Here is a 26,699-nt window from a genome sequence, read left to right on the forward strand (position 1 = left end):
GTCTCTCACACCCATAGTAGGAGCCCATGAATATTGATTGGATAGATTAAAGGTTGCGAGGATGAAAGGGTTCCACAGGGTCATCTGCAAGATGTGGCCTGGATTGCTGCTTCCACTCCACTCTGAACCACAGAGCACCACCCATCTCTTGTCAGCCACTAGCCAGAAAGTGCCCCAGTTGTGAGGAGGTCCCAGGAGAGAGCAGAGAACCCTGCCCCGCGGCTGACAGGGAGGCTGGGGTTCTTACAGCCCTTGGCCAGCTAATGGGATGGTGGGAGACAGGGTGGCCTGTATGAGTCAATCTGGGTATTGGGAAAATCTTACTTTACAGAAATTTGGCCATTCTTGTGTTTTCTCTGTGCAAGGTCTTCTTGAGTTTAAGGATTTAAACTGCAACAAGTAAAGGAAAGATAAATACTCTTATCTCTTTAATTTAGCAGAGGCTTCTCTGGCCCTTGATAAGAAGCAAGAGCTGCTATCTTGGCTTCACTTGGTTTAAGTGTCTTCAGCCTTCTCCATGTGCTGCTTTTATCCTCCAGCTGATTTTATCAATCATCCTTCCAATTCAAGGGCAAAAGTTCTCTTAGAAAAATTATTAAGCACTTCGTATGTTTTTTTAATCTAATGTAATCTTCTTATATACATGAAATTTAGCAGGGTTCAAATGTAAGGGAGTAGTGGTTTGTCTCAGTCTTTTATCAGCTTTTATGGGCAGAGAGCCAGCATGTTAGCAGGGGTCAGTGCCTGCCTAGCCTATAGGCCCCATGCTCTGCATTTCTGAGTCTGGCTTTGAAACAGCATCTAAAAGCGACATAAACCTTCCGTGTAAAGTGAGGCACCCAGATTGCATGGGTTCATTAAGTGATCATTTGCTACATACTTCAAAAAAATTTCATCCTGAATTAGTCCCTAGAAATTTCCTTGAAAGGGGTATAAGAGCTTTAACAATGAATTATTGTCTATGGAGAGCTCAACATGAAAGCGAATCCATATGTGCAAACTGGAATTTGTCATATGTAATGTCTGTTAAATCAGCTCTAATCTACCAAATACATTTTTTATTGCTTGCTTCATTAAAAAGGCTCTTAAGGTAATGAATAATCTTCAGCTTCACCAAAGATTATTAATGCCTTTATAACTCATGTCCACTGAATATAGAGAGACAGTTCGAAACTCTACCCTAATCTAACTTCCTTGTTTGTCTCGGAGCTTTAAGGAAAAAAATCTGTCAGACCTATCTCGTTTTAAGTCCGGTCACAGGGGCACGTGAGCAGCACTATGGATTGGGCCAGGAGAAGACAGAAAAGGATGTTGACTCGGCCCAGCTGTGGCCAGGCCAGCCCTTCTCTCGGTAATCCTCGTGTTTTCTCCCCACAGCGAGCCCACATGCAACACCGTCAACTCTTCATTTCCCGACATCACCCATCATCCAGCAGCCTGGGCCTTACTTCTCACACCCAGCCATCCGCTACCACCCTCAGGAGACGCTGAAAGACTTTGTCCAACTTGTCTGCCCTGACGCTGGCCAGCAGGCTGGACAGGTGGGGTTCCTCAATGTAAGGAAACCTCTTTTTTTTTTTCCAATTTCTTTAGAAATGTTAGCTGAATATAAAAATAACAAAGAGGGAGACCTCGTGAGCATGTGACATCATGCTCTGAGGTCCTGCTGAGTGACTGCAGGCAGGTGTCATGTTTATTCTAGGTCCTGGGGACCTTCACTTGCTCTAAGAGTGATTGGTCAGGGTTTAAAGACAGTGTTTGTGTTAAGTTTGCAACTGTCAAGTTTACGGATATGAATCAGTTCAAGGGTGAACTGTATAACCTTCTAAGTCCTGTGGGCTGATAATCCCACCTCATGCATTCTAACCCTGGGGCTGCTGCAGTTAACAAAATAGAAAGACCAAATAATTTTAAGTAATGATTTGGGGAGGTAGAAAGAGGTAGGGAGATGAGGAAGACAGATGTTTCAGATCAACTAAGTTGATATTTTTAAAAAATTCAGCCTTCTAACGCTTTAGATCAAGTTGACCAGTACTTGAACTCAAGACGCTAGAAGTACAGTTTATTATGGTTTGTTATTTCTGCAAGTAGTTAGCTCTCCCCTTATCTTTGTGTAAAGCTAAACAGTATTCAATAGCTCTAAATGAATGTTTTCATTTTTCCTCAAATAAACCAAATAATCATAATTTGAAAGCACATTCCAAATGTAAAAGTGATTTTTAAAAATCACAGTTTTTATTGCAAATGTAGCATTAAACATTTACAATGGGTAGCGGTATCCCAAGGCTAATAATAATAAATAATCACCAGGATAAAGCCCAATCTGGTCTTCTTCTTCTCCTAATTAACTGCACAGGAAGGCACAGATTAGCCATAATTATTACTGCCTAATTCAGGATATGTATCGCCCTGTCCTGTCGCTGATTTTCTTTCCTTGCAGAAATACCTGATTCTGCATATCTGAGCCAGAATAGGCAGCTTTGACTGATGTCTGGTGATGTGTTAGCAGATGCATTTCTGTCTAGACAACAAATCAATATGGTGCCTTTTTTCCTCTTGCTTGTACATTCGTTTACTTGGCTTATTCTAAAGCCTTCACTTATGGATGTTCAGCCTGCTCAGAAATAGCACACAGGCAAGGTTTCTGGCAAGAAAGCACAGGCTTCTGTTTGTCAGATGAGGCAGTCTTTGAGGAATCAGACGAAATATATAAGTGAATGTTGGTGGGTAGTGAAACTTCCTCTGCAGAATCTTAAAGCTTAAACATAAAAGCCAAGGACATCAGGATTGCCTTTAACCAGATTTTGATTAGGGACTGCAGCCTAAATATGTACTGTTACTATTAGTCAAATGGTGTCCCTGAAATCTGGAAACTTGATCAAAAAGCCCACCTAGGAAACAATGAAAAAGCTGAGCACCAGCATCAAGACTCTGACTTCTAAACTTTTTTTAAAAAAATAGTCTTGAGGGCAGCACCTGTGGCTCAGCAGGTGGGATGCTGGCCCCTTAGACCCAGGGTGTCAGGTTCAAACCTGGTGCAGCCAAACTGCAACAACATCCAAAAAAAAAAAAAAAATAGGCGGGCCTTGTGGCAGGCACCAGTAGTCCCAGCTACAGGGAGGCGGAGGCAAGAGAATCACTTGAGCCCAAGAGTTTGAGGTTGCTGTGAGCTGTGACGTCACAGCACTCTACCGAGGGTGATAAAGTAAGACTGTCTCTACAAAAAAAAAAGAAAGAAAAATAGTCTTGACATCATCCTCTATAACTATCAAATGCCCAGTTTTGTATTTTGGTCAAAATTTTATAGGGTTTAAGGCAAGTCTCTTCATGGAACTATTTTGAAAGCCTTGAAAATGAAACAGATTTTATTGCTCTCTTTAGAGGGAGACGTTTTTGTTAAATGAATGTTATTGGTTGTTTTTAATATCAGGCAGCCAAATAAATATGACTCTTACAGCATATGCTTATATAAATTAAATCAAAATTAGAAGTGATATTTTTCCCTAGCTGAATTCTGACAGTTGAATTCTAAAGTTTTTGTGCCTGATGTTATACAGGATGTGAAATAAATGTTTTATGTTCACTTAACGTACTTATTAAATGTTATATAATACCAATTTGGAAGAATGAAAATAAAAATATTATTTTTTATTTCAAATGCATATTTAGGAAACTTCATTATGTCTGTGTAAATAAATATACTAAATTGCATACTCCACAAAACACTTGCTTTTAAATAAATATTTAGTGATGGATACACCAAACGCCCTGAGCTCAGCACCATGCTGTATATCTAAGGAACAAAAATACACTTGTACCCCACAAATTTGCACTTGTACCTCACAAAAATACACTTGTACCCCACAAATAAAAAAAGAAATATTGAATGATTATGAGAATGATGATGAAGATAACAGTTAATATAGAGCCAAAATATTCCAAGCAAAATTTGGTCACTTGAGTGCAAAGTCCAGAGTGATCACTGGGCAGGAGATATTATGAAACCAGGTCCGAAGAAGGACAAGGTGGCTCAAGAAATTAGTTTAAGATGTACTGAGCCTGTGTGTTGTGACATGCTTCTATGGGATGCCTTTGGAACAGAACCCAACAGTTATTTATTTATATGGGCTTATGGAAGAATTCAAGCAGCTAGAATACTTAGTAATTTACATAAAAGGTGTCTGATGAATCTTTTGTTTTCAGAAGTAGCTAACAGTTGGTGTCTCTTTCTTCTTTTTCTTGTATGTGATTTTTTCCCCCCAACCTTCCAGCCCAATGGGAGTAGCCAAGGCAAGGTGCACAACCCGTTCCTCCCCACCCCGATGTTGCCGCCACCGCCACCACCACCGATGGCCAGGCCAGTGCCTCTGCCGGTGCCAGACACGAAGCCTCCCACCACGTCAGCAGAAGGAGGTGCAGCCTCCCCAACCTCACCAAGTAAGTATGGCTGGGGCAAGACGCCGGCCACGTGTAGGGCTGTGAGCCCGGGAATGCACTCCTGAGCTTTGCCCCTCATCAGACAGGCTATAGAGGGAAGTCCAGATCCCCAGCGAGGGTCACAGCAGGAGTTCAGGAATCTACTCCTCAGCTTTGTCCCTCATCAGATAGGCTCTAGAGCAGAGGTCCTCAAACTGTGGCCCACAGGCCACATGAGGCGGTGTGATTGTATTTGTTCCTGTTTTGTTTTTTTACTTCAAAATAAGATATTTGCAGTGTGCATAGGAATTTGTTCATAGTTTGTTTTTTTTTTAAACTATAGTCCTGCCCTCCAACGGTCTGAGGGACAGTGAGTTGGCCCCCTGTTTAAAAAGTTTGAGGACGCCTGCTATAGAGAGAAGTATAGATCCCCAGCGAGGGTCGCAGCAGGAGTTTGCAGGGCTGAGGCCAGAATCCAAGTGAACACCACTCTGAGGAGTTGAAACAGCAAGTGGATGAGATGGGGTGACTGTATGCCCAGGACTGAAGTCTAGACACAAGCTGTTACAGTTTGCATATTGTTTGAGTGGCTTGAATGCTGTCTCCAAGATCATCTAACAACATCTACTTGCTAAATTATGGTTAGCAAAAAGTTCCTCCTTCTAGGCTCAGCACCCATGCTCAGTGGTTAGGACACCCAGCCACATAACTGGGGATGGTGGGTTCAAACCCGGCTTGGGCCTGCTAAACAACAATGACAACTACAACAAAATAGCCAGACATTGTGGTGGGCACCTATAGTCCCAGCTACTTGGGAGGCTGAGGCAAGAGAATCGCTTAAGCCAAAGAGTTTGAGGTTGCTGTGAGCTGTGATGTCGCAGCACTCTACTGAGGGTGACACAGTGAGACTCTGTCTCAAAAAAAAAAAAGTTCTTCATTCTACTGGATAGCCCTGCCTTCTAGGAACTTGCAGTCCAAGAGAAATACACTTGATGAGATATAAAAATTATATATCTTACACATCAAATAAAAACAATATCTAGATGAAAGTATCAATTCAAAGGTGTGTGGTGTGTTGAACATTTGCCAAGAGTGAGAGCCTGGCAGATCAGAGCCAGCAGCCCTTGGTGACTACATGTCTAGGCTTGGGGGACAAGGATGGGGGGAGGGAGAGAGAGGGTGAAAAAGGATGGAAAGAGGAAATAGCTCTTGGCTCTTCTCTCAACAGTCTGGGAACATTTTTTTTTTTTTTTTTTTTTTTGTAGAGACAGAGTCTCACTGTACCGCCCTCGGTAGAGTGCCGTGGCGTCACACAGCTCACAGCAACCTCCAGCTCCTGGGCTTACGCGATTCTCTTGCCTCAGCCTCCCGAGCAGCGGGGACTACAGGCGCCCGCCACAACGCCCGGCTATTTTTTGTTGCAGTTTGGCCGGGGCTGGGTTTGAACCCGCCACCCTCGGCATATGGGGCCGGCGCCCTACTCACTGAGCCACAGGCGCCGCCCAGTCTGGGAACATTTGATCAGAGAATATAGGATTTCAAAACCTTTTTAGATGATAGGAATGATTACTTGAACTCAAGAAAGAACGATTCTCCAGATGTTTTAGAGATGGCAAGGGGATAGATAGAAATAGCTCGAACACACCAATGTGCCTTTTATTAGTGCCTGGAATCATGACAGAGTGACGGCTGGCATTCCCAGAGAACGGGTGGCCCAGCCTTGACAGATGAGGACAAGCTCCTTCTCTAAAGCTGCAGGAAAGCGTCAAAGTGTAGGAATGGACAGGAGCTGCAGCCGTGAGCCTGCAAAGGGGTCTGGGGACTGGAGGAATCTACCAAGGAACAGGTGTAACAGCCAACCAGGAAAGAAGCGTTAAGGTCAAGAACTTGAACCGCAGGAGCTGAGCGCAGGGCAGCATGGGCAGGGCGGGGCTGGGAGCTTGCAGCCGTGAGCTTTGGCACTGAGCCATGTCTGGATGAGTGAGTGAGGGTTCTGGGCCTCTCAGCTTCCGTACGTTCAGCGTCGGAATCTAATGATGATAGATACGTGAGGGAAAGGACCAAAAGAGGAAAACTGCATGCTGTGTTCATGAAGTTGGTTCTGGGGAGACTAAACCCAGACTGACCAGAGTCGCTCCTGGGCACATACAGAATGAGCTTCGGATCATCTAGTTTTCATGCATTTTGGTAACACGTGCCAAAGTGAGCAGCCTTGCGTGTGGAGTCTGTGTCCACAGCAGAAAGACTGAGGCTCCAGGGGCAGTTTGGGGTAGACCTGCTTCTCTCAGTTAGAAATGGTTCCATACCTTCAACAAAGGAAACCCTGGGTGTCCAACGACATGGGGAGCAAGTGGGCTGCACCTGCTGGGTCTTGGAGGCTCAGCCCGGAAAAGCAGCTGCAGGGGAGCAGAAGCTCATGGGAGTGCCCTGCTTATTGAGTATTCACGTGACATCTGTGAACAGGTCAGAGAATTAGCTGTCCCTAAACTTGACTGCTTCTGCTCCCTGAGGATGTCAGCTTACAAAGGGACAGCCCCATGCTTAGTGTGCCCTCTGGCTTCTTGCAGACCGTCTCTCTGCTTCTCTCCTCTCAGTCTGCACAGTGCATCGCCGGGGTCCTTCGAAACTTTACCACGATTACCACCCGTTCTGCAGGGACACAGCCCCACATCCCCTTCACAGTGAGACTTTCAGTAACAGGGCTGAGGCTCAGCTGAGGCCTACGTAAAGAGCAGCATGTGGCTAGTGAAGTCTAAAGGGTAAGGGTCTAACCAGTGGTTCTCAACCTGTGGGTCGCGACCCACAGGAACTGTATTAAAGGCGCGCTGCATTAGGAAGGTTGAGCACCACTAGTCTACGCTCTCACCTTCCAGAGTACTCTTGGCTGTGTTTCTCTTTCCTCACCTGTGCAAAGTGGTGCGCTGCCTGCATGGCCCGGCTGCGCCATTTGGACTCTAATCACTGCAGCATTTTGTTACTTGCCAAAAGTCTTTCCTAGTGGGTGTGTTCAGGCTTGGGTAATAATGAAATACATGTACAAAACATGAGGAAACTGCTCACCCGCTGAATCAGGTTGATGCCTTTGGACTCCCCTTGAACCAAACACTTGCGTAAGAAGCTACCTGTCATTTTCTCATGCCCAGGCTCAGGCATCTTGTCAGCGCCATGGGAAGAAGGGGAGAGGGAATTGTGGCAGGCCCAGCTCTGTGGTCACATGTTAATTATAGCAGTGTTTAAGGTTTAGGGGGAAAGAGAATATTAGGAGAGAGAGTCCCTAAATTTGGCATAGATAACTTGAATCCTGGGATTCTAAGTATGTAGACAGAACAAAGTGTTCTGCTGACGGCACAGCAAGGTTTTACTGTTATGCATTTTAGCCTTGTCGCTGGGCTTTTCTGGGGTATGTGGAATTCCCAGTCCTGTGTTGTTACTCAACCTTGTATTGTGTACCATTTTCTGCTTTCTTGGTAAGACAGGAGAGGCTGGGAGAGTGGTCATTCATAGCACAGGAGAAGACTTTCAAATTAAAAATCTCAAAGCCCACTGGTCTGCATTGGTAGACGACTTACAGGCCCCCATCAAAAAAAAAAAAAAAGGAAGAAAATCCTCTCCCATGTCCTGATTTCTAAATTAACTAATAAATAAAATGCAAGAAAAAATCTGGTGGAAGACAGAATACCTCCTTTGCTGTGAGAGAATTTAGTTTACAACTGTGGGGCAGCGTGCTCCCTAATGCTGAACTCCCCATCACAGCTCCCCAGGCCCTGGCGGTGCTGGACCTCTGTGGGCCTTTCCATGTAAGGTCTGCTGTCACCTGTCAGGTTGATGGCAGAGGCGTGCAGATGGCTGTGTGCTCACACCAGCACCTGAAAGGAAGAGGTGAGGAAGGAGCGCAACCAATCATGTCTGGTCCCTCCATTGAAGCCCGACAGCCTAGAGGGTAAGGAAGGAGGGGTGAAGAAAACACAAGAAATACCAGCTGCAAGGCGGCCTCCCTTCCCTCGCCTTCATCTTTATCACTGCCTTCTTTCATTCATTCATTCAGCTACCATATATGGAGCACCCAGTTTGTGCCAAGGTGATAAATCCCTGCTCTAAAGAGATGGAGCTGTATTGAGGGATACCGCTGGTCAACAGGCATTTTATCTGGGATACCACTGGGGTAAGGTGTGCACAGGAGCTATTAGGAGACATGGCGGGAGTCGGGGTTAGCCTGGTGTGGAGCTTCAGGTAAAGATTTTTTGGAGGAGCTGACATCTAAGCTATTTGGTAGGAAGAACATTCTGGTGTTTTAAGAAAAGGTAGGACTTTTCTCCAGAAACCAGCTTGGGGCATCTAAAATTGAGTTACCACTGGATAAAAATTTAGGGGAAAACTCTAGTTTCTTAAATCATGTGATTTCTTAGAAATTAAAACCACAAGACGGGTGGATCCTGTTTATCCTTGTCATTTTTGAGAGTTCAACTTTAGCAAGAAGAAACATCATAACAGGGTATTAAGTACAGATGCCGAACACCCCAGTGGTATGTCCAAAATTGAGGCTTCTTAAAAAAAAATGCAGTTGTATAACCTAAGACAGACTTTTCCATTTGAGGGGGTTTGAGATGCAATAAAATAAGATTTAAAAAATAAATATAGGAGATCATGCCAAGGGTCTTCTATATCACCAGCTTTGATGGGCCTCAGCCCTGTGTCTGCTAATGGGAGGGACAGTAACTGCTCTGCCCACTCTCACAGGCAAACCATCAGGACCAACAGTAACACATGCGCTGTAGTGTAGACAGTTACAAGGCTAAGGCATCATTTTTAATATGCTCTCATAATGAAATACAAGTGGATGCCTGCCTAGAGCAGAGTATGTATTTTTTAACTAATCAGTTGCCTCTGGCACTAATACTAAACTTTGCAGCTGTGGCCAGAAATGGGGGGGGGGGGGGAGACAGATCTGGAAAAAAATTTGCCTATGAAATAAATCTATTTTAATGGGAAAAATCCTTACTAGTGCCCTAAAATAATGGGGAAGTGGGGGTAGGGATAACAGTTCTGCTTTCTCTCAAGGAGAACTTTTTTTTTTTTTTTTTTTTAATTGTTGGGGATTCATTGAGGGTACAATAAGCTAGGTTACACTGATTGCAATTGTTAGGTAAAGTCCCTCTTGCAATCATGTCTTGCCCCCATAAAGTGTGACACACACCAAGGCCCCACCCCCCTCCCTCCTTCCCTCTTTCTGTTTCCCCCCCATAACCATAATTGTCATTAATTGTCCTCATATCAAAATTGAGTACATAGGATTCATGCTTCTCCATTCTTGTGATGCTTTACTAAGAATAATGTCTTCCACGTCCATCCAGGTTAATACAAAGGATGTAAAGTCTCCATTTTTTTTAATGGCTGAATAGTATTCCATAGTATACATATACCACAGCTTGTTAATCCATTCCTGGGTTGGTGGGCATTTAGGTTGTTTCCACATTTTGGCGGTTGTAAATTGAGCTGCAATAAACAGTCTAGTACAAGTGTCCTTATGATAAAAGGATTTCTTTCCTTCTGGGTAGATGCCCAGTAATGGGATTGCAGGATCAAATGGGAGGTCTAGCTTGAGTGCTTTGAGGTTTCTCCATACTTCCTTCCAGAAAGGTTGTACTAGTTTGCAGTCCCACCAGCAGTGTAAAAGTGTTCCCTTCTCTCCACATCCACGCCAGCATCTGCAGTTTTGAGATTTTGTGATGTGGGCCATTCTCACTGGGGTTCGATGATATCTCAGGGTTGTTTTGATTTGCATTTCTCTAATATATAGAGATGATGAACATTTTTTCATGTGTTTGTTAGCCATTCGTCTGTCATCTTTAGAGAAAGTTCTATTCATGTCTCTTGCCCATTGATATATGGGATTGTTGGCTTTTTTCATGTGGATTAATTTGAGTTCTCTATAGATCCTACTTATCAAGCTTTTGTCTGATTGAAAATATGCAAATATCCTTTCCCATTGTGTTGGTTGTCTCTTTGCTTTGGTTATTGTCTCCTTAGCTGTACAGCAGCTTTTCAGTTTAATGAAGTCCCATTTGTTTATTTTTGTTGTTGTTGCAATTGCCATGGCAGTCTTCTTCATGAAGTCTTTCCCCAGGCCAATATCTTCCAGTGTTTTTCCTATGCTTTCTTGGAGGATTTTTATTGTTTCATGCCTTAAATTTAAGTCCTTTATCCATCTTGAATCAATTTTTGTGAGTGGGGAAAGGTGTGGGTCCAGTTTCAGTCTTTTACATGTAGACATCCAGTTCTCCCAACACCATTTATTGAATAGGGAGTCTTTCCCCCAAGGTCTGTTCTTGTTTGGTTTATCAAAGATTAGGGGCTTGTAAAATGTTAGTTTCATTTCTTGGTTTTCAATTCGATTCCAAGTGTCTATGTTTCTCTTTTTGTGCCAGTACCATGCTGTCTTGAGCACTATGACTTTGTAGTACAGACTAAAATCTGGTATGCTGATGCCCCCAGCTTTATTTTTGTTACAAAGAACTGCCTTAGCTATACGGGGTTTTTTCCGGTTCCATACAAAACACAGAATCATTTTTTCCAAATCTTGAAAGTACGATGTTGGTATTTTGATAGGAATGGCATTGAATAGGTAGATTGCTTTGGGAAGTATAGACATTTTAACAATGTTGATTCTTCCCATCCATGAGCATGGTATGTTCTTCCATTTGTTAATATCCTCTGCTATTTCCATTCTGAGGATTTCGTAGTTTTCTTTATAGAGGTCCTTCACCTCCTTCGTTAGGTATACTCCTAGGTATTTCATTTTCTTTGAAACTATGGTTTCAAAAAAAAGAAAATTAAGGACACAACTTAATTGTGTCCTTCTTCTCATCTTGACTGTTATTGGTGTACACAAAGGCTACTGACTTGTGGACATTGATTTTATATCCTGAAACATTACTGTATTTTTTGATGACTTTTAGGAGTCTTGTGGTTGAGTCTTTGGGGTTCTCTAAGTATAAGATCATGTCGTCAGCAAAGAGGGAGAGTTTGACCTCCTCTGCTCCCATTTGGATTCCCTTTATTTCCTTGTCCTGCCTAATTGTATTGGCTAGAACTTCCAGCACTATGTTGAATAGTAAAGGTGACAAAGGACAGCCTTGTCTGGTTCCAGTTCTAAGAGGAAAAGCTTTCAGTTTTACTCCATTCAGTAAAATATTGGCTGTGGGTTTGTCATAGATAGCTTCAATCAGTTTTAGAAATGTGCCACCTATGCCTATGCTCTTCAGTGTTCTAATTAGAAAAGGATGCTGGATTTTATCAAATGCTTTTTCTGCATCTATTGAGAGGATCACGTGATCTTTATTTTTGCCTCTGTTAATATGGTGGATAACGTTTATGGACTTGCGTATGTTAAACCAGCCTTGCATCCCTGGGATGAAGCCTACTTGATCATGATGAATGACTTTTTTGATGATAAGCTGTAATCTATTGGCTAGGATTTTGTTGAGAATTTTTGCGTCTATATTCATGAGTGAGATTGGTCTGAAATTCTCTTTTTTGTTTGGGTCTTTTCCTGGTTTTGGTATCAGGTTGATGTTTGCTTCATAGAATGTGTTGGGGAAGATTCCTTCTTCCTCAATTTTTTGGAATAATTTCTGCAGTACAGGAATAAGCTCTTCCTTGAAGGTTTGATAGAATTCTGGTGTGAAGCCATCTGGACCAGGGCATTTTTTGGTTGGAAGATTTTTTATTGTTTCTTTGATCTCAGTGCTTGAAATTGGTCTGTTCAGGAGCTCTATTTCTTCCTGGCTAAGTCTAGGGAGAGGGTGTGATTCCAAATATTGATCCCTTTCTTTCACATTGTCAAATTTCTGGGCATAGAGTTTCTGGTAGTATTCAGAGATGATCTCTCGTATCTCTGTGGGATCAGTTGTTATTTCCCCTTTATCATTTCTGATTGAGGTTACTAGAGATTTTACTTTTCTATTCCTCGTTAATCTGGCCAATGGTTTATCTATTTTATTTATTTTTTCAAAAAACCAACTCCTTGTTTCATTAATTTTCTGAATGATTCTTTTGTTTTCAATTTCATTGATCTCTGATTTGATTTTGGATAGTTCTTTTCTTCTACTGAGTTTAGGCTTAGATTGTTCTTGTTTTTCCAATTCCATAAGATCTTTTGTGAGATTGTTGATGCGCTCTCTTTCTGTTTTTCGAATGTAGGCATCTAAAGCGATGAATTTTCCTCTCAAAACTGCTTTTGCAGTATCCCACAGGTTTTGGTAGCTTGTGTCTTCATTGTTGTTATGCTCAAGGAAGTTAATGATTTCCTGTTTTATTTCTTCCTGCACCCATCTGTTATTCAACAGAAGATTGTTTAATTTCCATGCCTTTGGGTGGGGTCGAGCATTTTTGTTAGAGTTGAGTTCCACCTTTAGTGCCTTATGGTCTGAGAAGATACAAGGTAAAATTTCAGTTCTTTTGATTCTGTTGATATTTGTTTTGTGTCCCAGGATATGATCAATTTTGGAGAATGTTCCATGGGGTTGATGAGAAGAATGTATATTCTTTATCTTTGGGATGGAGTGTTCTATATGCATCTATCAAGCACAGTTGTTCTAGAGTCTCATTTAAGTCTCTTATATCCTTGTTTAATTTCTGTTTAGAGGATCTGTCCAGCTCTGTAAGAGGAGTGTTGAGGTCCCCTGTTATTATGGTATTATCAGATGTCATATTGCTCAGACTGAGTAAGGTCTGTTTCAAGAATCTGGGAGCATTTAAATTGGGTGCATAGATATTTATAATTGAAATGTCTTCATGTTGTATTTTTCCCTTGACCAATATAAAGTGACCATCTTTGTCTTTTTTGACTTTAGTTGCTTTAAATCCACATGTATCTGAAAATAAGATTGCAACTCCTCTTTTCTTCTGAATTCCATTTGCCTGAAAAATTGTCTTCCAACCCTTGACTCGGAGCTTTAATTTGTCTTTTGAAGCCAGGTGTGTTTCTTGCAGACAGCAGATGGATGGCTTGTGTTTTTTAATCCAGTCAATCCAATCTATGTCTCTTCAGTGGGGAATTCAAGCCATTAACATTTATTGAGATAATTGATAAGTGTGGTAGTATTCTATTCGTCTTATTTTGTGAGAGTCCATTGCTTAGTTTTATCTTTTGCAACAGTGTGGAGGTTAGGTTCTGTCCTTTAATTTCTGAGTTCTTACTTTGCTGCTGATCCATTGTGGTGGTCAGTGTGCAGAACAGGTTGAAGTATTTCCTGTAGAGCTGGTCTTGTTGTGGCGAATTTCCTCAATGTTTGTATATCCGTAAATGATTTGATTTCTCCGTCAATTTTGAAGCTTAGCTTAGCAGGGTACAGAATTCTGGGCTGGAAATTGTTCTGTTTAAGTAGATTAAAGGTAGATGACCATTGTCTTCTTGCTTGGAAAGTTTCATTAGAGAAGTCTGCGGTCACTCTGATGGATTTGCCCCTGTAGGTCAACTGGCGCTTACTCCTGGCAGCTTGCAGAATCTTTTCTTTTGTCTTGACTTTGGACAGGTTCATCACAATGTGTCTTGGAGAAGCTCGGTTAGAGTTGAGGCGACCTGGGGTCCGATATCCCTCTGAAAGCAGTGTGTCAGAATCTTTGGTGATATTTGGGAAATTTTCTTTTATAATATTCTCTAGTATGGCTTCCATTCCTCTGGGGCATTCTTCTTCCCCTTCTGGGATTCCTATAACTCGTATGTTGGAACGCTTCATAAAGTCCCATAATTCTGACAGTGAACGTTCTGCTTTCTCTCTCTTCTTTTCTGCCTCTTTTATTATCTGAGTTATCTCAAAAACGTTGTCTTCTACCTCTGAAATTCTTTCTTCTGCATGGTCTAACCTGTTGCTGATACTTTCCATTGCGTCTTTAAGTTCCCTGATTGACTGTTTCATTTCCTTCAGCTGTGCTATATCCTTTTTATATTCTTCATATCGTTCATCTCTTATTTGATTCTGTTTTTGAATTTCCTTTTGGTTAATTTCCACTTTATTAGCAGTTTCCTTCATTGTTTCCATCATTTCTTTCATTGTTTTCAACATGTGTATTCTAAATTCCCTTTCTGTCATTCCTAACATTTCTGTATAGATGGAATCCTCTGCAGTAGCTACCTCATGGTCCCTTGGCGGGGTTGTTCTGGACTGGTTCTTCATGTTGCCTAGAGTTTTCTGCTGATTCTTCCTCATGGGTGATTTCTTTTATCTGTTTCCTTGCCCTAATTTTCCTTTCACTTCCTCTTGCTCTCTAAGTTCTCGTGCCTGTGGACTAAGGGTTACAGGACCAGAAGGGTGAGAGGGTTGAAGAGCAAAAAAGGGATGAAAGGAAGGAGGACCGAGTGATAAGAAAAAAAAAAAGAAAAATAGAGAAAGGAGAGGGGGTGGGTAAAAGGAATATTGACAAAAAGAAGAGAGGCACAGAAAGAGGGAGACAGAGCAATATAGGTGTACAGTAGGGTACTTTGACACAACCTTAAAAAAAAAACCACCTCCTGGGAGTGCCCAGTTCGGTGGTTCTCTTGAGGTCAGAAGCTCTTTGCTAACCTGATCAGACACAGTACCCCACCTCCACCAAGTAGAGAGGAAAGACAAAAATGCTATAAATCAAACCAAAACAAGCAAACAGAAAACTTTACGGGATAAAATTGGTTGGAAAAACCAAATAATAGCGGTAGAAACACTAACAAAAATGAAGTTCTAATTATTGAAATAGGCAGCAATGGGAAATTATAATTAAACTAGAAAATTTGAAGAAAAAGGATCTGTATGGAAAAGGTTGAACTTAAAAAACAAAACAAGAATCAACAACATCAAAATAAACAAAAAAAACAACCAAACCAAAAAAAAAAAAACACAACCAAAAAACAAAGCAGTATGTATATGTTGTGGAGTATTGTCTGGGCAACACGTGGTCTTCTGGGGTATGAGATGTTAATTACAGTTCTGATACGATGGAGGCTGCTAGTTTCTCAGACCCCAGCAGGTAGACACCCTAAATCTCTCTTCAGCCCACTTAAAAGGCACTTTGAACTTGTTCACTTGCTGAGCAGAAGCTTTCCCAGGGGAAGTGCTTGTCACTGGAATCACTGCTGAAGTGGCTATCCACTTACCCTGTGTGCCAAAACTGGTCTCCCTCTGCCCCCGAGGGTTAGGGCTACAAGGCGGCTCAGACCCCGCCCTTAGGCTACTTGGTCACTGGGTTACCAGCTCCCACCGAATTCTAGCTCTGCGACCATGAGGGCAGAGCTTGCCGGGGCAGATCGCTCACATTGGCTGCCTGTGACCCAGAGCCAAACACTATTAGCTCCGTCTGGCTCAGCAGCTCAGACTGGGGCCCTAGACAACAGCCAAAGTTCTCCGCACTCCCGCTCAGGCTCTCCCCAAGGCAGTTCAGCTGAGTGCCAAGTCCAAAGACACCAAAACAGTTCACAGGTAAGGCCTTTCTGGTTTGCAGTCTCGCTGCTACTGAACTTACAGTTGCGGGCGGGTTTAGACGAATTGAACACATGCGAACACTTGCCGGTTTTCCACTGTTTTAGTCCTCCTCTTGGGGTCCAGAAGTCTCTCGCTGACTCCCTGTATCCTCTCAGGGGTGATGATAGGCAGATCCCACCAGCCAGAGATGCCTGGAGTCCTATCTCCCCAGACTCACGGTGCCCAGATGCAAGGAAGCTGTTACTCGGCTGCCATCTTGCTCCGCCCCTCCTCAAGGAGAACTTTTATACTGTTGATTTATTTGGAGAAAGCTCTCTGTAGGCACCAGGACAGAGGGGAGCTGTGGCCTGTAAGAGTAGCCGCAGGAGGCGTGCGCCTTACTGTTGGGCTACCTCTGTGGGGTGCCACCAGTGAGAGAGCACCGCTTGTTTCATCCATTCGGTATTCACTGGGCATCCACTATGAATGAGCACTCTTGTAGGTGCTGGGACTCAGCAGGGAAATAAAGAGAGAAAAATTGCTAGCCAGGTATGGTGGCTTACACCTATAATCCCAGCACTCTGGGAAGCCAAGGCGAGAGGATCACCTGAGCTCAGGAGTTCAACACCAGCCTGAGGAAGAGCAAGACCCAGTCTCTACTAAAAATAGAAAAACCAGCTGGATGTTGTGGTGGGCACCTGTATTCCCAGCTACTAAAGAGGCCGAGGCTGGAGGATCGCTTGAGCCCAGGAGTTGGAGGTTGCTGTGAGCTGTGATGACGCCGTGGGCACTCTATCCAGGGTGACAGAGTAAAACTCTGTCTCAGAAAAAAAAAACGGAAAAAAGTTTTGTGACTTTTTGGATCTTTTATTCTAGAGAGAGAAGAAAGGCCATCAACAAACTAGTAAGAAGGAAAGGTGGCTGGGATATGAGATGGTGATGTATGAGTGCTGCCCAGGGAGAAGCAGGGAAGACTGACCTGGTCAGGGCAGGCCTGTCTGAGAAGGGGAAGTTTGAGCAAAGCCCCAGGATAAGTGCCCTAGGACACCGCACGGGGAGTGATTTCTACGCAGAAGGAACAGCCAGGATAAAGGCAGGCGGCCAGTTCGGTGAGAATGCGTGAATGAAAGTAGGAGGTGAAGTAATTAGAGAAGTAATGAAGCTGTGTTTGGGGGTAGGTTGGGGAGTAAATGACACAGGTTCCAGTAGGCCATTTGTAAGGGCTTCCACATTTAGACTCAACAAGATGGGGAGCAGAGGAGTGATAGCACCTAGACGTTAACAGAAACATTCTAAAGGCTTTGTTGAGAAGCCAGGGGCAGGAATTAAAGCATTAAAGCAGAGAGACCAGTTAAGAAGCTATTTCTATCAATAAATAAAATGAATGTTTTCTACATGGGCAGGAGGGATCAAAAGTGAAAAGCAGACAAACCCCTGCCCTGGTGGCCTGTGCATTCTCATGGGGAGGGCAGGAACAATAGTCAGAATGCAAATGTATTAGTAAGTTGGAGACCAGGGAAACAGGTGGGTTGGGGGGTGGGGATAGGGGGTGCTGTTGCAGACAGGCGTGGTCACTCACCTACACCACATAGGGGTGTGAGAAATAAGTGTTAAGTGGGTTCCAGATGCATTTGAAAGGTACAGCAGACACGTTGGATGTGGAATCAATGACGACTCCTGAGTTTTTGACCTAAGCAACTAGAAATTTGAGTTCCCATCAGCTGAGTTGGGAAGACTCAGTTCTGGGGAGGGTGGAGGTCAGTTTGCTTTGACCAGATGACGTCTGAGGTGCCTGTCAGACACCTTACCCCAGAGGCTGGTCACGGGGACATCCTGCCTACTGCGGCTCCTGGGCTCCAGGTGCATCAGCTCACTGGGAAGGGCTCCTTTTCAAACGCGCAGCATGTGAACGAACAATCCTAGGGAACATCTGTCACCATGTTTGGGTTTATTGCGCTATAATAATTAAAAATATACACTATTCTTTTTATTAATTGTACTGTATGATCCAGTTGTTTTTTGTTGTTTTTTTTTTGTTTGTTTGTTTTTGTTTTTTGAGACAGAGTCTCACTATGTCACCCTGGGTAGAATGCCGAGGCATCACAGCTCACAGCAACCTCCAACTCCTGGACATAAGTGATTCTCCTGCCTCCACCTCCCAAGTAGCTGGGACTACAGGCACATGCCACAACTCCTATTTTTTTTGGTTGCAGCCGTCATTGTTTGGACGGCCTGGGCTGGATTCGAACCCTCCAGCTAGGGGTATGTGGCTGGCGCCTTAGCCCCTTGAGCCACAGGTGCCGAGCCATTTGATCCGATTTTTATACAGTGATTTAGGACCAGGTTCATACTATAAAAACAGGCTTACCAGGAAAAAAAAAAATGAAGATTGGCATCATAACCTAGAAATATAATCAAAACAAACAAACAAAAAAACACTTTTGAATTATGATGCAAGATAAAACACTGCAAATTTTCCTTTTATAATTAATTAGGAACACAAAAACTCAAAAGTGCATAAAAAACTCATAAACATTTTTCTCCATGCCTTCTTTACTATGGCTTTTGATTTTTTTAAACTAGAATTCTATTAAAATAGAAGCATGTAATCACAATTTACTTTCATTGTTTATTTTTATATCTTCAATGAATCTTGTATATATTCATTATATGAATGAATATGAACTTGTTAACCAAGAACGTAACAATAATCTATGATCAGGATAGAAAATCTCTAGTATAATAATTAACTGATGTCGAATGCTTTTTGGTTTGTATATCTTTACACATATACATGATGTTACTCCATCTTCCCAAGACTTGTGTGAGGTCAGGACTTTATAGACAAGGAAACTGAGATTGCAAAGTGGAGGTTACCTTCCCTAAGATTCGGCTTCCCCGGGGAATTTTGGTAGTGACTCAAACGCAGGCCTGTGCCCTTTCTTCTACCTCATACTCTCACCGCACAAATTACAAAACACTGTGACCAGATTTCTGATTCTGGGGAAGCCACAACTGCCTGCTTCTGTCTGAACTTAGCAGCAATTACAGAGTTCAGGCACATTTAAAAATGTTTTTGTATCTATTATCTCATTTCATCCTCACAGTAATCCTATGAGATAGATTTTATGTTACTCTGAGAAAGACAAGGCATGGGGAGAAAAGTAACTTGCTCAAGGTCCCCGGCGTCGAACCTGGAGTCCACGGGCTTGGCCACAGCATGAGTAGCTTTGCTTTACCCCAAAGCTGCTTCTTTTTTTTTTTTTTGAGTGAAGCCCATTAGACGAAATATAGAAGAAAATACTAGTAGTCAGTTACACTTTAGTATAAACTGGTATCTGAGAGTATGATTTCATAACAGGAAAAGGAAGAGATCAGAAGATTTGGGAGGAGACAGAAGGGTTGCATTTCCTTATAGTCTGCTGTGGAAGACAATAAGCAGGAATTAAAAAAAAAATGCGTTAGTGGCTCTCTTTCACAAAGCACTTTTTCATTACTGATGCTCGTACTATCCTGTTACTCTCTTTTTAAAAATTATAAATTTTATATTCAATAAAATTCACTCTTTGGTATGGAGTACTGTAAGTTTTAGAACATAATAGATTCTTACAACCAATGCCACAAACGGGGTGCAAAACAATTTCAAAGAACTCCTTCATTATTCTTAGCTCTTCTGAAGTTAAGATTTGATGTCCCTCAGCGCCCCAGAATTTATTTCACGTTGTTCCAGTTCCACATTGATTTTAATTCCTTCATCAGCACTGCTGCTATCCCCATTATGTTTTAACTTTTGATAGATATTTAAGTTTGAATTAGGAGATTGGGAAAGAGACCCAAATACCTTTTAGGCTATGATTAAAAGTAGCATTTCTTCTTAGAGGAGTAAAAGAGTTAGTAAAGAATGTTGGGACAATGGTTTAGCAGTCTGGAAAAATAGAACTCCTTACATCACAATAAATTTTGGCTGGAACAAAAAATATAATATAAAATGTCAAGCCCATAAAAAACAACACGAAAATTCAGAGCAAATTTTTTTAATAATATTGGAGTAAAGAAGGCCTTTCTAAATTAAAACAAAACAAAACAAAACACAGTATGTATGAAAGGTAAGACTAGGTTAAAAGTATCCAAAATTTATGCATGAAAAAAAATACCAGAAACAGGAAAAAAATTGTTGAATGAATGAATAAAAGGACCATATGAAATGAGGAAAAAAAAAACAGAAACAAAGTCAAAACCAAAAATAAAGTGGGGAAGAATATTAGCAACACATGTGACAAAGCTAAATTATCTAATATATAAATAGTTTCTAAAAGTCAATAAGAAAGACCAAGAACCCAATAAAAACAAAGGACAAAAATGGAGAAAAGAAAACATTTGAACATATCTCATTCATACAGTGTGAGAGCAACACAAATTAAAACTGGAGTGATACTTTTATCTATTAGATGAGCAAAGCTCGGAAAGTGTCTTAACACAATACCAGTAACTGCGTGGGAAGCAGCCACCCTCTTGTGCTGTCAGAGGACAGTGTGTCGGCTCAACCTCTGCAGAGGGCAATTTCACTTTTTATGTATGTAATTAATTTAAATGTGTATAACAAATTTTATAACATATAACTATGAAGTGCTTATATTCAAATTTTATACACATAATAAAAAATATCAATTTTAAATGTAAGTCATACATACAGCTGGACATATGAGCAAGGCTGTATGTACATAAAGTATTTATTGCAACATTGATCATAATAAAAGATTGGTAATAACTTAAAACACCCACCAATATGAATGTTACACATTAGGAATCCTTTAAAATTAAAGAGATTGGTCTGTATGAATTTGTGGAAGCTATGTTAATTTATATTAAGTCAGCAAAGGAGAGTTCTAAGAAGTGTATACAGAATGCTGCAGGGTGGGGGTGGATACACACACATACACACACACACACGCACACGCCAGTAGCGGTTTACTCCAGGGAAGGGGACAAGGTTGTTGGGGGAATGACACTAGTTTACTCCAGGGAAGGGGACAGGGTTGCTGGGGAATGACACTGGTTTACTCCAGGGAAGGGGACAGGGTTGCTGGGGAATGACTCTGGTTTACTCCAGGGAAGGGGACAGGGTTGCTGGGGAATGACTCTGGTTTACTCCAGGGAAGGGGACAGGGTTGCTGGGAAATGACACTGGTTTACTCCAGGGAAGGGGACAGGGTTGTTGGGGAATGACTCTGGTTTACTCCAGGGAAGGGGACAGGGTTGTTGGGGAATGACACTGGTTTACTCCAGGGAAGGGGACAGGGTTGCTGGGAAATGACTCTGGTTTACTCCAGGAAAGGAGACAGGGTTGCTGGGGAATGACTCTGGTTTACTCCAGGGAAGGAGTCAGGGTTGCTGGGGAATGACTCTGGTTTACTCCAGGGAAGGGGACAGGGTTGTTGGGGAATGACACTGGTTTACTCCAGGGAAGGGGACAGGGTTGTTGGGGAATGACTTTGGTTTACTCCAGGGAAGGGGACAGGGTTGTTGGGGAATGACACTGGTTTACTCCAGGGAAGGGGCCAGGGTTGCTGGGGAATGACACTGGTTTACTCCAGGGAAGGGGCCAGGGTTGTTGGGGAATGACTCTGGTTTACTCCAGGGAAGGGGCCAGGGTTGTTGGGGAATGACTCTGGTTTACTCCAGGGAAGGGGCCAGGGTTGTTGGGGAATGACTCTGGTTTACTCCAGGGAAGGCGACAGGGTTGCTGGGGAATGACTCTGGTTTACTCAGCATCCTATGTATGCTGTTTTCTTAATTAGCATTTTATACCTGTATTCATAAAAACGTTAGGAAATGTGGGCGGCGCCTGTGTCTCAAAGGAGTAGGGTGCCAGCCCCATATGCCAGAGGTGGCGGGTTCAAACCCAGCCCCAACCAAAAACTGCAAAAAAAAACTTAGGAAAAGTGATTTTAAATAATTTTTATCTATTTCCCTGCTAGAAGGCATTAACTTTTGACCGAACCTATGGAATATGTTCCCATATCGCCTTAGATGTTTATTTTTATCCCCAAATCTAGTAATTTCCTTAGGATAGTTTTCTAGAATTAAAATAATTACTAATACAGTGTGAACACTCCTCCTAATACACATTAACAAATTACTTTTCAGAAAGGTTGTGCCAGTCGATGCTCCTAAAAATTGCTTATGAGTCAGACGGTAACATTAACCCCGAGATAACTGAGTATCATCTCTTTTAATTGTTGGAAGGCAGATATCTTGGAGATACTGTGCTCCCAGTCAGAGTTTGGAATCAGTAGTCTCTGATTAGATAACTTCAGCATCTTTTTGCCGTGATTTAATGTAAAGCCTCCCCCTATGGAGAGAGCTGCAATTGGACATTCAGAGCCAGGGAGCCTTAGGTGACGAGTGGGCCAGGACAACTGGAGGAGATGGTGGTCATCATGCAGGGTGCACGTAAAGTTGAAGAGGTTAACTGGCCTGCCGGATCCCCTTTCTAGTAAGAGATTAAACAGATTCAGTCCAGGATTTTCTGGGTTTTAAATTCATCTGTATTGACTACATTGCATTGCATACTAAAAAAAGAGTATTATTGGGATTTTCAGGTTCTATTAGTTTATTTTAGTAAACACATATTCCTCAGTCATTTGCTGTGCGTATTTTAATCATAAGTGATCATTACATATGTGTATGTGTGTGCGCGCTTTATACACTGATTTTCATTTTATTTTATGTTACAAACATCTGCTGTCATCATCATTTTAAAACGTTATTTTTGGCTACAAAATATCCCAGTATATGGCATTATTAACTTACATGTTGATTCCAGTTTGTTGCTCTTGTAAGTAATGATGTAATGAACATCTTGGTGCATAAATCTTTATCTGTATTTTTAGTATTTGTGGAGGATAAATTCCCAGAAGTAGCTTTCCAGAGTTACACTGTGTTTTGAGAGGCTGCAGAAGCCTTTCAAGAGGGAGCAATCCAATATATTGATCTGAGTTTCCTTTTTTTAGCAAACCCAAGTGGAATCCAGGGCTTATTCCCTGTGGCTATTTAATGTAACTGTCACCTGTGCCTACCCATATACGCAGTTGCATCTGATCAATAACTATGTTCTACCACTTGACACACAGCAGACACATAAAAATAAGTGACAGTCATAGAGTTGGGGTTAGCCATCAGAAATGAATTTAAACGAACAAAGCAGTGTTCTTGTCCTTTTAAAACTGTTACGAAAAAAAGAATATTTTAGGCAGTTTAAATAGACTGTGAGCGCACGTTATAAAATGCCTCTTTCTGAAAAGTTTTGGTGGCATAGTGTCAAAGCATCTCTGGTTTGACGTAGCTCTGGTCCTCTTCTCTCTGTTTCACACTTCAGTGTGCACTGTCTGGTCTTTCCTTTATGTTTTACCCCAAATTCTGATAGAGCTTGAGCCCTTACCACCCCGAGGATGCTTAATACAGGCAGAAATACCAACGGAGCAAAGCCATCTGGCCAAATTGATTCTTGTCATGCTTTTTGTGAACTATTGGCACGTTAGACAAGTCCTGCAAATTCTTACCATCCATATTAAGTAATGCTAATATATTAAAGTTCGAATTCATTAGCTTTTCAGGAAGGAAGCTTGTGGGTATGTTTTTCTGTAATAATTTACCAGCGATAAGGAGGCTTTAATTTCATGCCCTGAGGGCTGTGGGTTTTTTGTTGGTGGTGGTAGCTTGTTTGTAAAGACAAAAGATTTGCAGAGGTAATAGAATGAGGTAACAGACTATACGTAGGAGATCAAAATAGTGGAAATGCCGCGTCATTATCTTCTGTATTCCAAACATCTAGACGAAAACTCTAACATTCATTTCATCATGTGGGAATTTCTAAATCTGAATATTGGATCATGTGTAAGCAAAGGCTGTTTGTTTTTAAAAGGCTTTACAAGGGATGTGTTTCCTTAACTATGTAATGATACTAATAATACTAACCTAGGCCCTGTAAACTTGTCTATCAATTGATTGCTTTGAAGGAGGAACACTCCAGCATTCTCTATTGTTTCTTTATGATCTTGGGAGAAATAGTGATGTTCAAATTTCTAAATGAGTTCAGTTGTCATGGTTTCATTTAGAAATTAACGAACCTATTTTCTAATAGTTTTTGTATTTTCTCAGAAATGAAGATTTTCTCCCAGGAGTTTTTGGTTATTTTTTTTGGGGGGGGGGGGGGTTTGTTGTTGCTTTGTTTTTTTGAAATAATGTGATAACGTAGTTCTAAGACTCAGGATACTATCTCAATGAGGCATTCAGTCATCTCACTGTTCAGTGTGCAACTGAACACACATTTCCCTCCCTGTCAGATGTCACTGATAAGCATTTAATAAAATTACAGTTTGAACACCCAGGATTCAGTTTAAGTCTGTGATCCCAGACTCGTTTTGATGACTTTTATCTAATAAATAGCACATTATGAGCAGGTAGAATCACAATCCATCTATTTTGAATGAAAGTAAACTTTTGACTAGACATTTTCTAAGGGAACCCCATATGCACACAAATGTGTCTGAGCTCCTGACAAGGGGACCTGGGAAGGTGTATATTGATACTTGAGATAAGAAGGGAAAGGTTTAGAGCGTGGGAACATCTGGTTGTATGAATGGTGCCGAGCACTGAAATCTTGTATCTGTTTATTTTGTAAATTATTTCTTCCTCCTCAAAGAAAAGAAATTCTTCTTCCCCTCCAATTTCAATATTCGGGTCTCTGATCCTTAAATCTTACCTTGCAGTCCAGCAGAATATGGTTGCAGCCCCACTTCTGTCCGTCTCCCCAGCACTTGGTACCTCTGCTCCCTTTCTGTGCCACTTCCTGTGTGACCCCAGTCCATCGGAACCTGTCACCCCACACATTCTCGGCAGCCCATCCCAGAAGCCATCTGCATGTCCTCTGTAAAGCTTTTCCTTTGCCTATTGCCAGTGTCACTTTCCTGTCCCTCAGCACCACACAGATTTTGCTTATGTTACGTTTAGGCACTCACAGGTCCCTTTTCCGTGTGTGTTTCTCCTGTTAGACACAGCACTCGAGGACGGCCGTGCACTCACTCAACACGGCTCTGTAGTGTCCAGTAGGAAGCCTGCTGCACGGCAAGGGCTAAAATAACTCTCTCAGGGTGGGGAGAATAGGGATGTATTAAAATACCTTTCTTTGAGGAACTCCAGAGGCTTGACTTGGTGGAGTTTAAAGTAATAAAGAAAGGGGTGAATATTTGCTACTTTCATATCGTTGGGGTCTTTGATAAAACAGAAGACAAATTTCCCTTCCCGTGTTCTATCGGTTTGTAGGCCTGGCTGCCAGGGTTTAGTAGACCCGGAGCCTCAGAGCTCACCTGGCCTCTTCCTGATCTTTCCTGCCAAGGTGCCGCCCTGCGCCCAGGTCCCCCTAGCGGTGGCCAGAGGAGCAGCCCTCACCCGGGCAGGTCACCCCAGGGGATACTGGTGGTAGGAATCTCCTTATGGACGCTGAGGTCCTCACAGAAATCTGTCTGCTTTTCTCCTCTGCTGCCTTTTTGTGATTACACATATTTCAGTGGTTGCTAAATTTGAATTAAGCCTGGAAACTGCCTGCCTGCTTTCAAAACAAATAATATAGGCTCCTGCTTTCTAGCCTGTCAGACGGGGGTGATTATATTAATGTAATTTAAAGAAACAATCTACTGACATGAGTGCGACTATTTCAACATCTTCTTCAGTCCAATTTTTTCCAAAGACAGGAAACCACTAAGCATCTTCATTCAAAACAGTTGGGCCACATTCTTAACACCAGGCTGTGACAGAGACTCAAAACGAATTCATCTGGAAATACCATGATTCCTTCATCCAGACATATTTATCCTTCCTATTCAGAAAAAGGAAAAAAAAAAAAGGAATTGACACCCACCCTAGGAACAACAAAAACTGGAATTCTGGCCAGCAGGCAGTCGACTGTGTCCATTTCTGAGGACACAGAGGCTGCGGGTCCTCCCAGGACACCTGCAGCCTCAGGAAGGGCAACGCTGATGGGCAACCTCCCTCTTCTCCCTCGCCACCCAGCAGACATAGAGCCCAGTGCCCTCAGAGGCTCTGTAAAACTGTTATTTATGAAGAGAGAACTGTCCCTGGACCATTCTCCCAATGGATCTTATACCTTGTAGAAACAAGATTTGCATCACGTAAGTGAAGGATTATAGAACAAGCAATGCACACACCGTGGGGTGACACTGAGGAGTGTGACTTTCTGGATATGAGATCACATTCTGGTTTGGGATTTTAACACTCACTGCCATGGTGAACGCCAAATTAAAATATTTGGATAATGTGAAGAAATAGGGAAAATACGGTTAGATTAGTGCAAATAGGAACACCAGAAGCTCCTTGTGGGAATGTTCTACCACTAACGTTGGAAAAATTGTCCTCAATGATATTGGTGAGGTCGGGAGAACGGCTGCTAAAATAACAAACGTGTTCTATTCCAGAGGCTAATATTCAATAACTAGATGTACCATAAACAGTGAGATTATATAGCCAAATTAATCTCCCTATTGACTTTATCAAAAAGTTATCAAATATCCCTAAACTCCCCTCCAGAATTCTCAAAAATGTCTACAACAGTCTCCCCAGAAAACTATTTTCTGGATTTCATGACCTCCCGTAGCTCTCCCTGTAGCATTTAAAGCATTGGATTATTACTGTTATAAATAAGGCAGGAATTATAATTAAGAAAGATGTGAATGTGGTATCATACCATAGTAAACACACTTGTATATGATTAATTACTACATTGCCCCTTTACCTGACTTCATATTCATGTTTAAAGCTCTTAACTGTGCATGT

The 26,699-nt window shown here is 42.1% G+C and overlaps 1 protein-coding gene across 3 annotated transcripts in view; it reads left to right on the forward strand.

Moving 5' to 3' along the window:
- The window catches only part of NFIA (nuclear factor I A), a 406,685-nt gene that overhangs the window by 338,670 nt on the left and 41,316 nt on the right, over positions 1-26,699 (forward strand). For 2 of the 3 annotated variants that reach the window (XM_053576699.1, XM_053576701.1), the window contains exons 8-9: positions 1,378-1,556; positions 4,272-4,437. In XM_053576699.1, the coding sequence (XP_053432674.1) occupies positions 1,378-1,556; positions 4,272-4,437 (345 nt within the window). The remainder of the gene's footprint in view (positions 1-1,377; positions 1,557-4,271; positions 4,438-26,699) is intronic. The other variant, XM_053576700.1, reaches the window with a different exon arrangement.

This window comes from Nycticebus coucang, chromosome 22 (genome assembly GCF_027406575.1).
Source record: "Nycticebus coucang isolate mNycCou1 chromosome 22, mNycCou1.pri, whole genome shotgun sequence".
Taxonomy (NCBI): domain Eukaryota; kingdom Metazoa; phylum Chordata; class Mammalia; order Primates; family Lorisidae; genus Nycticebus; species Nycticebus coucang.